General features: G+C 40.3%; 1 protein-coding gene across 2 annotated transcripts in view; it reads right to left on the bottom strand.

The window, feature by feature from the left end:
* Positions 1–12,676: 12,676 nt before the first annotated feature.
* Positions 12,677–14,029, bottom strand: part of LOC311516479 (uncharacterized protein) — a 35,250-nt gene continuing 33,897 nt past the window's right edge. For both annotated transcript variants that reach the window (XM_084620581.1, XM_084620582.1), the window contains one exon: positions 12,677–12,918. In XM_084620581.1, coding sequence (XP_084476707.1) covers positions 12,895–12,918 — 24 coding nt within the window. In that variant the 3' untranslated portion in view covers positions 12,677–12,894. The remainder of the gene's footprint in view (positions 12,919–14,029) is intronic.

The following is a 14,029-nucleotide window of genomic DNA, read 5'->3' as shown; positions in this document are numbered from 1 at the left end:
TACACCACATTTGGAATACTGAGTTCAGTTCTGGTTCACCCTGACAAATAATACAGCATACCTAGAGAGGATTCAGAAATGAGTGTTACTAACTTTTAGAGTACATTATGGCAGAGGCTAAGAGCTTACTAGGATAAGACACGAATAGGAATAAAAGATTTTAAAAGAGGCGGGGGGGCGCCTAAAGCCCTTAAACTTTATTCTTCAGACCACAAACCAACCTGTGATTCATAAGTGTTAAGAAGAAACGTTGATTATTTCGAGTTGTCCATAACATGTTTTCTTGCTTTTTTCCTTTAAGCATCTGGTACTGATCTTGATCAGAGAGGATGTAGAACTAAAATTGATGACTGGTCCAATTGCAATTCCTCAGTTAGGTTTCTCCAGGAAGGAGGAATAATGAAAAGCTATTTTGATAAAACTTGAATTAAGACAGAGCACACCCAGTTACTGCTGTAGGAGGAGAAATCCCTCAAGTAAAGATCAGTCTTCAAGGACAGAAAGCATTATACAGAAGTAGCAGGCTCCATCTGCTTACAACCTAAAGCTACTTTTTACCTACAACAAATTTAAAATGCATGTTGAAGCATGCTGCTAAAAAACTCTGCCAGGCAAGTTTCTTTCTCTGAAATAAATACAAAACACCAATCATGTGGTGGTTTCCAGCTCTTGAACTTCAGCTCCCTTTCAATTCAGGAGCATTTCCCCCACTCTCCATTTTCTGATACTTTTGTCCCCCATTTCAAAAATTGCAAGTAAGGCTTATAGTACTTCCTTTGAGAAATTAAGCTGGAGCCTAATCAAGCTGTCAGAAACCTTTTCCTGATCTTCAGCCTATGTTTTCATCTTCATAACATTCATGATCCATGTATTATCCTAAAAATAATTCCTCTCTAATCCTTACTGTTACAGAGAATATCTTTAGAAGAAAGAGGCAGCAGCTTCCCACTTGTTTGACTCTTAAGCTTTTGCTCAAATACTATTCTGTGAAGGAAGCAAATTGGAAATTCTCTCGAGTGGGGCAATAAATTTCCAGATCACTGCATGCTACTATGAAGTGGCTCTTACAGTTTCTACATGGTCGTACACATAAGTACCAGATATATTTGAATGTGAACACAAACAGATGGGTGAGAATTTCTCAAATCCCACATAAGTAACTAGGTCCAATAAAATTATGGAAACATTTTAGAATTGTATTTGAAAGCTGTTCTTTAGCGAAGGTTCTGATTATAGAATTGGATCCTCCTCTGTATGAACTAATGCTTTCCCATCACAAACATCAATCTTAAAATATACAGTAGAAAAGGAAAAACTGGGAAGAAAAAGGCATAAATATCTCCACAAATGCTTGCTCAAACAGATTGAGAATTTCTGTTCATGTGAAAACAAGGAGTCTTTCTGGCACCTTAGAGACTAACCAATGTATTTGGGGATAAGCTTTCGTGGGCCAAATAAATTGATTGGTTAGTTGGTTAGTCTCTAAGGTGCCAGAAAGACTCCTTGTTTTTGCTAATACAGACTAACACGGCTAACGTTCTGAAACCTGTTCACGTGAAGTCTCCATAAAGGAATAGTGTTATGTTTTCAATTAATCCAATATTCACTCCAATTTATTAAGATGTCTTTATGCTACCTTCCATGTGGGTAGCTAGCTGTAAATGGGGAATGGAATGCAATGCACAGCAGTGAGAGAGCAGTCTCTTTTGTGTCCAAGATAATAAGCAAGAAACCCTTATTCAGGCTCCTTTATGTATAAAGTAGTAAGGGTATAAGACAAATGTTGAAGATACTTTCCACATGCCCATTAAAGGACGTAGCATTGACAATTACATTGCCTTAATACTAAAGGGAGAAAAGGTGCAGTTAAAGTGGAATGGGACAGCACAAACTTCCACTCTCCTGGAGTGGAATGCTTTCACAAAAGGGGATAAATGGGGAACGAATGCAAATAAGCATCATATCATAAGATTAGTTCAGAAAAGTCAGGAGGGATGGAATAACAAAGCAGTTTAGGTGAAAAAATATCACTTCAGTTCATTGCTAGTTTCTAATTTTGATGCCTGTAGTATTCCTTCCACTGTATACCTATATTAGATCTAGAATGGCACTGACTTCCTCCTGCACTACTGAAGTCAATGGTAGTTTTGTTACTGACTTCACTAGTAACAGGATTAGATCTTAAGTGAGAGCCCAGTGCCTTGCTCCCCGTATCCCCCATAACAAAACTAATATAAAGATTAAGATCCCAGGCCAACCATCTTCTCAAAGTCCCCAAATGCATGGCTGTGGAAATCATGGGGGATTCCACATTAACTTCTCAGAAGGCCCTGTGACACTTAAGGTTAGTGCTGAAAAGAGGCACTGCATACAAAGTAGCTGTGCAGGGAGATTTGACCATACATTTTGCAGTATTTTTGCTTTCTTATCTTGTCAGGTAGTCAGTCAAAACAGGTGTTTTCATAATCCCACAGCTGCCATGGTGGCTGGTAATTCAAGGGGTTTGCCACCTGTATACAGCAGCATAGATTAAAAAAACATTTTGCAGATGTTTCTGACTTGATTCACCTAACACACAAAAGGAATGGTTAAATACACACAGATTGTAAAATTGTTTTATCAACCCCTGCATTTTCCTTCAGTAGATGTTTGTATGGCCAGCACAATGTAGCCCCTTATGTTGTTTGGGGTCTCTGAGCTCTACTGCGACACAAATCACTAGTAGGAGGTTATTTCTGGTACTATGCACAGTGTTTCAGGAAAAGTTAGGCCAGTACTAAAAATCTGTGATAGGATCCCACTTATTTAATGATGCTGTGCTAATACTGTTCTAAAAAACACTGTCTCTGGCCAGACTATATTTCCACAGATGCTATTCTACTAGAACCAACTATGATTCACCTGGCTCTGAGATGTGCCACATCAAAGTGATCCAGTCACATCTCACAAACTGCCCATGGTTATTCGTAAGTAAACAGATGGTTGAGAAATGTCCAAAGAAAAAATATATGCTGTATAATACAGAGAAACTTTCTTAATATAAGGCATTGGGGAATTTTACAACCATTTTAAAGCTTTGCTGTCAGGGAGGGTCACACTTGTGGACATCTTAATACATCTGTAACCTACTTTGTGAACAATGTCACATCTTTAGAGTAAATTCCTTGAAGCATCAGTGCGTAACAGAACTAAGGTCAATCAAACTACTAGTGCAATTTGCATCAGTGCAACCACCTCAGTGCAAGCTCCTGACCAAAGACACGCTGTACAGTTTACTCACAGGAATTACCATCCTGGATCAAAGACAATGGTCCATCTCATCAAGAATCCTGTTACCACTCATGGCCAGCACCAGATGCTTCATACGTGGTGCAAGAGAACCTGCCGTAAAGAGTTAACCTGTGCACAGGGAAAGTTTCTGCTAACCCTCCTGTTGATACCAGCTAGCACTGAGGCATGAGGGTTTATAATAGTTACAAAACAAAGAGTTTGGAAAGGATATAACTTGGATATTCTTGTTTATGTAAACATCTAATCTCTGTAATGGGTGCATTCATCTCTTGCAAGCACCCTGGTCGACTGTGTGCATGCCCGCAGTTTTTCCTCTTCTCACAGAACCCCCCCTCCCCCATTGGCCACTGTACTTGTCAGGTTGGTCTTTGATGACTCAGCCCTTTGGCCAAGTCATTCTCTGTCCATGTGCAAAACAAACCCCCCCCTTCCAGGGTACATAATCCAGAAAGTTCTGCAGCCCTCCCTGGGCTCAGTCTTCTAAAACAGCCCATCACAGCACCCTCAGTTGGGCATGTCCTTCTCTGTAGCCTTTCCTGGGCTCAGTCCTGCAAAGGTTCCTGCTCTCAGTGGGGCAGCACCCCCAAGGCCTCCTCCCTGGAGACTCTTTGCCTTCATTTGAGTCCTCAGTGTCCCCAGCTGAGCCACTCCTCTTGAACTCAGTTGGCTGACCATAGCTCCCCACTGACTCAGTCCTGGTAGTGCAACCCCTTTCCCTGGTGTGCCACACTTCTAATTCCCTTCCTAAAACCATAGCCTCCAGTAGGGGGCCTCAGGGCCTAGTCCACCCCCCTCCCACACACACACACTCTCTCTCTCATAACTTAGATGCCCCAGCATTCCTGGAGTAGGTAGCAAGTAGCCAGACTTCCAAAGAAAATGGAATTGATTATCATATTGAGTTACATGTCAGACATATCCACCTTAATTGGAAATTACTTGGGAGTATATTTCTCTACCTATTTGGAGTGCTATAAAGGATACATGTTTGAGAAGCGCAGAAGCTATTGTCAGAAACCTCCAAGGGAAGCCTGTTAACAAATAAAATGTATCATTCTCATGGTTTTCTTTCTTAGAGTTTTATCCTGCTGCCCACCACCATAGTATCTAAGTGTCATCCACATAAAAACCCATAGCAAAGACCCTTAGGATCTGTTAGAAAACTGTGTAATAAATGGTGTTAGTCAAATATATATACTAAACAGTGTTGGAGAAATGAATATTATATATAGTTTTATAAGAAAATATAAAGGAACTTTTGATTTTTGTAGGTCTCTCTGTTGACGCAGCATTTCAGAACTTAGCTGAAACGGTTTCACAGTTGTGTAAATCATGAAATCTCATTTGTGTGTCTGATCTATACATTCCTTGGTCTGTGCTAACAGTAGGGTGAAGCAGAGTTTCATAAGGGAACTGTAAGCTCCAGCTGCTCGCATCCCTCCTATCAAGACAAGCTAATAAATAAAAACCCAAGGCCACAAAAACAGACTAGTAAGAAAAAAAAACCTCAGTGGAGCCAGTGTGGTTGACAGCACAGACTAGATGTCACAAATAGACAAAGCAGGATAAACAAAAATGTATTAGTTTAGGTTAGTTATCGTGATTTATGCATGAAAACATTTTCATTAAGGGATTAGAATAGATATGTACACAGATGAGGTAATTTAATAAACTCAGTCTGCAAAGTAATGGAATAGGAGATAAAAAATAGGTGATTGACAACAAGAGATTCGAAAAGACATGGACCAAACTCAGAGACAAGAAATTTGAAAAAAATCACCCTGACCCCAGAAGAGGTAACTTGATTAGTTATCTTTCTCACCATGTATATATAATTCATAGGTGGTAACAGCATTGTCTTAAAATGTACAACATAAAGGCTAAAAGAAACTGTTTAAGTCTAAATGGAAGTGGAACTTCTTTTTCATCCAATAGGAATTAATGGAGTCTCTGGCACATGTTCCTTTTCAGGATAAAAACTTTGGGCTGAAGTTTTTGTCTGATTAACAAAATCTAAATAATTTCCTTTTTTTGTTTGTTTCTTTTTGAGTGCACCCACAGGAGCAGCTTTTCCACTGACAGTGAGCAGTGCACCATAGGGAGCTATCCCACTGTGCAGCTGGCCACAGGGTGTTTTGGGAAGGGTTTGCAATGCCTCATGGGGGCAGGTTCAGCATCACATGATGCACATTTCTTAATCCCATCATTCCATGGGCATCCTACTAGCTGCTTTTCAACTGCCTGGTAACCTGCTAGCCAGTGATCTGTGTCAGAAAGCATGGTTCCTGCACTGCTCTTCATAGAATCACAGGGTTGGAAGGGACATCAGGAGGTCATCTACGCCAACCTCCTTCAGTCTTGGGCTGTGCGTTTTGAACACAAGGCTACAAGAGGAGCTCAACGAGGAGGCTATTCACTACTACCCTGACACCTCTTGGCCTTGTAGAAGCAGCACGTCTGTAGCTCCGCACTAAAGGCAACTATTTGCCTCCCTTGCCTTCTTCTATTACTGTTGCAGCTCTTTTTTACATGGCACAGTTGCATGTCCCTAACGTAGCCCTTCTTCTCCATACCCAAGCAAGTTCCTGTGGCTGGAGTGGAGCCGTTACTGCCATCTCCTCTCCTCACAGACCCAGGAGTTCCACCACTTCCTGTGTACTCCAGGTAGGAGCGAGTTTGCTGTGTGGAGCCGGTCTGCTCATCTGGGCAGTTGCTATGTGAGCTCTCCACACCAAGCAGACAGGAAAAGCAAGTTCAAAACTTCCGGGGGCTTTTAACAGGGGAGAGGTTTTCACCTGTCTACCTGGATGCAGGGCAGCAGAGTGCAAAACGGTGACCAGAGTGGCCATGGTGGGAACTGTGGGATACCTCGTGGAGGCCACTTAGGGCAACGTAAGCAACGCAGTGTTTACACTGACACTGTGTTCGCTCTAACTACGTCAACCTAAGCTCCACGCCTCTCATCGAGGCGGTTTTATTATGTCAGCACAGAAAGCAAATTAAAATGACAGGACGAGCATTGCAATGTGTTCATCTCTATAGTTAGGTCAACGTACACTGCCTTATGTGGACAAAACTGTGTAGTGTAGACATGGTCTTAGTGATGCAAGTAAAGTCAGATGCTGCATTCAAAAAGATCAAGTATGACTGTCTTTATCACTGTCTGATCTTCCATTCATGTTCGACTTGGGTGGGTAAACTACTACTGAAAAGTCTCTGGCTGTAAGTGAATCTTGGACCATGTCTACACGATACAGTTTTGTGTAGTGTGGATGCGCTCCGCTGACACAAGCAGCATAGTGTGGACATGCAACAGCAGTTTAATTACAGTGGTGGCTGTACACTGATGTGACTTAAGTCGACTTAACTTTGTAGTGTAGACAGCCTTAGAATATAAAATCTTAACAAAAACTCTCTGTAGTTTTACACAGTGACGGATAAAACAAGCATGTAAATGAAGTTACCATTCCTGAAATGGTCACTTTTCAAAAGGTGAGAGTGCTGAGAACTAGGATACTGTGAAATACATTTAAACAGGAGCAGATTAGCAGGACTAAAGTTGTAGGGGGTTAACATCCCCAAGTTGTTTGATGAAACTGTGGAGTTTATAGGCCAAATAAAAACTCAAAAGCTAACTCTTTAGTTTAGCAGAATGTAATTGAAATGGTCTGATCTATCACAATATTAGTGATAGTGTCTTGATGCATAAATTTATTTTTCTTGAGCTGGTACTCAAACAATTTTACAGGAGCATGTTACAATGTATAAAAATCAGACGTTCAAAGAGAAATCAGAGTACAGTGTAGATACAAATCCTTCACATCCAGACTGAAACAAATTCAGAACAGCTTTTCTTTGCTCCTGTTAATGATTTAGTCTTAATTTAGGGTATATACCAAAGATATGTATTTGTTCCTGGAAGAAATATAGAAATTCTGCTTGTTGCATGTGACTATGTCATTATCCAAAAAGAAAGTTTTAGCTTTGAATAAAGCTAATATTAAATGTGTTTATAGCGTTTTACTGATTTTCAGTTTTAGAATAAATAATCTCGTCAAAATGCATACTGGAGAACGTGAGCATCAATCCCACTTCCTCAACAGACACGCTAAGAAAACATGCTACCCTGTGAGCTAATTCCCCTTTTCTCAAAAGTATTCCAAAGCAGTTTGTAAACAGAAAACTGTGTGCTAATCCAGTGTATGATATTCTACTCTAACAGTTCATATTTCAACTGTACATAACTTCAGTGTTATTCCTGTTGTGTTGGTTTTTCTACTCACAACAGAAAAAAATGTACTGTTTATCTAGCTTCCAACAGTAGACAGTAAAAGTTTTTAATATGTTGCAAAATACCTTGTTCGCCTCAGTAGGCTCAGTCCTTTTTAGCCTTGGAGACTCAGGTTTGGGGCAAGGCAAATCCTTATAGGTAGCACAGGCTCCTGCTACTCCTCTCCTCAGTCAGTCCCTTGTGCTTGTTTTCCTTTCCTTCCGGGGAGCGAGTGCAGCCTCCCTACTGGGAAGGTCTGGTGTCTTGCTACAAACAGCCTACTGGCAACATCCCTGCTCCCCTCACTCTCCCCCTCCTACCACCCAGGGGAGGGTTTAAAAAGGTCCCAAGTAGTTGGAGTCAGCTGAACCTAATTGGTTCCCTAGCAACCCCTTTTCCAGCGGAACCTTATTGCCCCTTGGTTCTCTCTCCTCAGTGGATAGGGAGGGGCTTTTCAATTCCCTGGGACTAATTACTACCCCTCTTTTGTAGCTGTTTGTCCTGAGTTTACCACAAATATTATTTACTTATTTCTTTACAACTGCAGTGTTTAGTATTTCATTTTGGAATTAAGCGATGGGGGAAAAATGAGAACAGCAGAAAAGAAGGTTTTTGGGATATGTGTAATCGTTTAAAGAGTTCTGATTACGTTTTAGAGTTATTTTTATTAAATAATCAATGGGACAAATCATTTTGTATTAATTGATTTCCCAACAATAAAAATCAAGTAATTAATTGTGTTTTAATAGCTTTGTTTGTGTATGAGACTTCTTCAGATAAATAAATATTAATTGCATTTTCTTCTGTTTGTTGTACATACAAGTCTTGAAAAATAAGAAATGCAAATTAAAACAAAAAACATCACATACAAGAATACCGAAGAGTAAAGAAAAAAAGTTTTGTAATTAATTGCTATTTGCTCCCTTCCCTGACACAGCCAAAAAAAAGTTCATGGAGAATGCGGGCATCGATCCCGCTACCTCTCACATGCTAAGCGAGCGCTCTACCATTTGAGCTAATTCCCCAGCTGTATGAGCCATGGAGTAGGTTGTTCATAAAATGTTTTCAAGCAGTTGTCCTCAAATACTGCAAGCTCTCCAATCAGAGAATAAAATAGTGTCTGATGATTCACCATTGAGCACTAGCAAGGACTCCCAGATACTTACTCAGCCTACTCAGGAAGTACAGTTCTTTCAAAGACTACAATGTTTCTGTCACCTCTGAGAGGCTGTGTCATCAAGCTGACCAACTGTGATCTTCACCTGCTCTCATCCTTTTGTCTCTTCAATTCCTTTTTCCACATTCAAAATGGAGTGTTCTATTGTTTAAAAGCAAGCACATCTGATTACTCTCATTGCAGGCTATATTTTGACCCTAGAAATCTGCACAGCATTGCTTTAACTGGTTTCTTGAGCACTGAGGTTTACCAACATGCATCTTATTCTCAGAATAAAACACAATGTAACAGTTAGCGTCACTGGGTTAATATTCTTTGATCAATAGAAAAATCTGCAACCACTCTCAGTCAGTCTCCCCAGCCACTACTATCACAAGACCACAGGAGGGGCTCTCTTTTTGGGAATTAACATCTCAATTACAGTGGTTGCACAAGAAAAGTTTCTTCTATTTTTGAAAAGACATGCCAGTTTGAAAGACATTCTATATATTTAAGATAGAGAATACTACGAGCACACAGTTAATGGATTGACTAAATGTAATTGTAAATGAGATATCATCATTGAGCAGGTCCCTGGCCCCACACCCACGGCCCTGCCCCGCCTCTTCCCACCCCTGCTCCACCCCCGCTCTGCATCTTCCCGCTCAGTTCCGCCCCCTCCCTCAAGCACACCGTGTCCCAGCCTCCTGCACGCCACAAAACAACCATTCACAGCAGGCAGGAGGCGCAGGGACGGACGGGGAGGCACTGATCCGCTGGGCCCGCCAGTAGGCGGGAGGCGCTGGGGAGAGTTAGGGGGAGCAAATAGTGGGGCTGCTGGTGGGTGTTGGGCACCCACCATTTTTTCCCCTTGGGTGCTCCAGCTCCACCCCACCCACGGAGTCAGCGCTTATGGACCAGGTATGTTTCCAGTGCGGTCCCACAATGATCAATTCTTGGACCTACACTATTTAAAATTTTTATCAGTAACCTGGAAGAAAACAAAATCATCACTGAAAGTTTGCAGATGAGACAAAAACTATAAAAATAAAAAAATAATGAAAATAATGAATTGGTAAATTGGGCACAAACAAACAATATGCATTTTAATACAGCTAAATGTAAATGTATTCTTCGAGGAACAAAGAATGTAGGCCATACTTACAGGATGGGAGATTCTATACTGGAAAGCAGAGACTCTGAAAAGGATTGGAGATTGTGGTGGATAATCAGTTGAACGAGGTCTCAGTATTAGATATCAAAATGCTCACATTCCATGACAATTGAACACATAGTTTACAGAAGAGTAAAATAATGTTAAATAATGCTAATCTGTTCCACCTCATAGTTAGCTGTAACATTGAGTACCTTTCCCAGAACTGAAGAACTTGAAAGCTTGTCTCTTTCACCAAAAGAAGCTGACACAGTAAGAGATTACCTCACTCTTTTTGCCTCTTTGATATAATGTTAAAGGTGTTTTTATGGACAGCAATTTCTCTTGGAATTGCCACACGCGTCCTGGTCACCTTGCTTTTTCCATGCTATAAGAACAGACACATGACACAACCCTCTGCCCTAACCATATTTGCAAATCGGATGACCTGATTAAAAAAATCATACCTGACATAGCTTTTACAAAAATAATATTTATACCTACTATAACTCAACCTATTATGCCTCAACTCAGCTGAATTGCATTATCCTTTGTACTGCTTTCAGAGTGTGAACATTCTTTCAGTACTTATAAAAGAAAATAATGTGTGCTGTCAAAATTATGTTTATCTTCCATAACCAGTTAAAAAATATAATTCAAGCATATTGTGCACACCCCTTTCTTAAAATGTGGTGGATTAATTTAATATGTACATGTATTTTGATCCCTTACAAAAATGTTAAGAGCAGGATGAATCTAGATTTTAAAAAGAAAATAAGGACAAGTGTTTAGAGGGGGTGAAATATCAGAGACAAAAATCACAAGCAACAAGTGGCAACTCTTGCTGTCCTTTTATTTAATTTTTTCAGCTGTCAAGAATTACCTCTCTCTTGTGTGCATGCACCAGTGATAATCTTCAAGAAAAGAGAATATTACAAAACCAATCTTTCCACAAAACAAAACCCCCAAAAAACCACTTTATAAAGTTAGAAAGCCTCAAGAAGTAACTTAAAATATGCATATTCTTCAGAACTGAAAAAATGGGTCCTTTTGAAATAAATATTCTCTGATTTAAAAAAAAGGTACTGGAGAATGTGGGCATCGATCCCACTACCTCTCGCATGCTAAGCGAGCGCTCTACCATTTGAGCTAATTCCCCTTCCTAGGGGGAAAAAATCAGGTCTCTCCTCAGTCACTGTTTTCTACACCTCATTACCAGAATGACTCAGCAGAAATGACACTGCAATGTGATCAGCCACCATAAATTCTGAGTTTCGAGCACAAGTTATTTCAGAATGAAACATTCTGCTTTGCAGCCAAGAGTAAGAAAACATAGTTCAAATTGTTAGCTGACTGGTAGTGGGACTAAAACCCATATTCTTTACCACAACAGATTCCAATGAGACTGCAGAAATTGTTTATTTTAGGACAAGTCCTGAGATCTTTACAAGCAAGCAAAAACAAACTGCTTTGGATTTTATTAATCTGAGTTTTGCTTCAGTAAAATATGAGTCAAGAGCTCAGCATTTGACTGTTTATAAATTATCTAACTGAGCTGTAACTGGATCACACGCTTTTTCAAAGAGGTCTGCGTATCCAAACAAGTTGTAGACTCATCTGCACAACTGAACAGTTATGACACTTAAGCTGTTTCATGTTGCTTGGACTTAGAAATACAATAAATGGACTGAACTATTTGTATTATGTCTTCATGGGATTTAAAACGATACAAAATTATACATCAACATTTCAAAAGCTACAGGCAAGTAAAAAGCAAAAAGATTTACAAAAGCTAAATCCTGAATTGTTCCACATCTATTCCCCTTAGAGATGTTGTGGCTTCTTGTATATCTATGTTTTCCTTTAGATGAAACAAATTCCTCTCATATATTACATTCATCAGTGTTATCATTCATCTTCTAATTACTGAGTTCTTTGGAAGTAATTTCTGTCATATCAACATACCAATCTCTTAAAATTAGGACTCGAAAGGTTCTCCAAGCCTGAAGTATCAGTCTCTTGCATAACCCAAGATAATTGCAATTCATCTTGAAAAGATTTTTGTAGTCCTATTTACTGATAAAACCTCATATAGCAAATATTTCATTTTCATATTGGACTCCTGGACACTTGTTTAAATGTGTTCTACTTGGACAGTGAAGGGTTCTGGTAATATGGGAAACAGGATGGTAATTTGTTATATTATTTGGCAATATATTAGTTCTAGAAATTCCTGGTCAAATATTACCAATGTTTACTTCTGGGGCAATTCTAAGCCAAAAAGTTAAAAATTCTGCACATATTTTAAAATTCTGCATATTTTATTTTGCAAAATAACACTATATAATCATACCAGTTTCAACTGTTTTGGTAATTTATTTCAAAATACCTGTCAGCAATTATGTCTGTAACAATACAGACAAAAAAATCCCCCCAGCAGAAGAGAGTTAAAGAAACCCATATGACAACTCAGTGCCTGTTTCTCTGCTTCTTCCCCCTCAGAGCCCAGCCAGGGAGCCAGATACTACACCGCTCCCCCCAGAGCCCAGCCGCAGGGCGCCCCCAAGTCCAGACACTTGCCCCCACCTCTCGCAGCCAAGCTGCGCACCCCTCCCCAACTCAGACACTCGCACCCGCTTGCCTCCAGAGCCCAGCTGCGGGGTGACCCCCCAGCCCAGACACTCACACCCGTTCCCCCAGAGCCCAACCACAGGGTGCTCCCAAGGCCCAGACACTTGCACCCTTCCCCCAAAACCCCAGCTGCGCCGCGCCACCCCCCCCCACCCCACCACAGCCCAGACACACACACACCCTCTCCCCAGTGCCCAGCTGCAGGAGTATGTATTATAGAAATATACTGAATCATAAAGTAGCGGATGAGTCAGAATTAAATTTGTAACATATGCCTTTCTTGTACAGTTGTGCTTGGATAGTTTTTGGCTAGAGTTTCAGAGTATTCATTATTGAAAATGAAGAAAGAATTCATACATTCAGAACTGGGTGAGATTGCACGTGCAGTTCTGTTCACTGACTTGATGTTCCAGCTCTCTGAAAAAAAAAAAAAAAAGAGTCAGAGGTCAGTTTCAGAAAGGAGGATTTCCCTCTCTTTTGCTTACAATTATAAGGCATGACTATTCTCACATTGGTGTAAAAAGAATAACTCTTTACAACAATTTTGTTACTTCAGATTCTAATCACATACTGATGTATCTTAGATCATTAGCCTTTCTTTGCCATCAAGATAAATGGGACACTAAAAGAGGCTGTGATGGGATGAAGCAAGGATGGAAGGGGTGTGTATTGTGGGATGGGGTCCTGGATTTTTACTTACTTCACATTCATAGTTTGTATAGGAATGGGAACTTTGCCAGCCTACTGTGCTTTGACGCTGTAACAAATGTGACGCTGATGTCCACAAAAATCAAATTTCCGGCTCCTTCTCTGCTTCACTCCTCTACCTCCTTGTTGTCAGTGCCATCTATCCTCTTTGTTTACACATTTGGGATTGTCCAGGCTAAACCTAAAGCACTTGGACAGGTATTTGCTAATTCAAAGCATCTATTATTAATTATTTATAGAAAACCTACGGTGTGTGTTCACTTAACATGTACAAGGAGAAAGAAGTAGCTGGAGAGCCAAATAGCTGTGAGTTTGTTTAACACTTCCCCCTCCCCCCCAAAAAAGGGAAACTTGGGAATTTTGTTTCTGTCCTGAATAAAGGAGGAATGCAGATGTGGGAAAGAGTTTAGGGTGATTTTATTTGTTTGCTTTGACCCAGAAGAAAGAGGGAATTAAGGAGTTTTGCTTAATCCTGAGACAAAAGAATCGATGAACTCCACTGTTTCTCTGACCCTGGAAAGGGGGTACTTTAGGACTATATTTATTACATGCCCGAAAGAAAACACTTCTTGTTTCAGTTTCCTTTCTTGATTTGACTGAGATTCTTTATGGCAGAAGGACTACTCACATGTAGGGACATTCCATATATTCCCCCTCTTTTCCCACTGCCTCTCCAATATTCAGAATACTACCAGTGAGCACATTAACTGAACTCCAGTCTTTGCAGAATAGCTGGGTTAGAGCCTGAATATGTATATTTTCCCCTGATAAGTGGGATTACCTTTATTCTATTGTAATACTCTGAAATTACCCCTCGGAC

The sequence above is a fragment of the Lepidochelys olivacea genome (genome assembly GCF_965140295.1).
Source record: "Lepidochelys olivacea isolate rLepOli2 genome assembly, chromosome: 2".
Classification (NCBI taxonomy): domain Eukaryota; kingdom Metazoa; phylum Chordata; order Testudines; family Cheloniidae; genus Lepidochelys; species Lepidochelys olivacea.
Note: the sequence above shows the minus strand (reverse complement) of the source record. Positions and strands in the feature narration are given on the sequence as shown.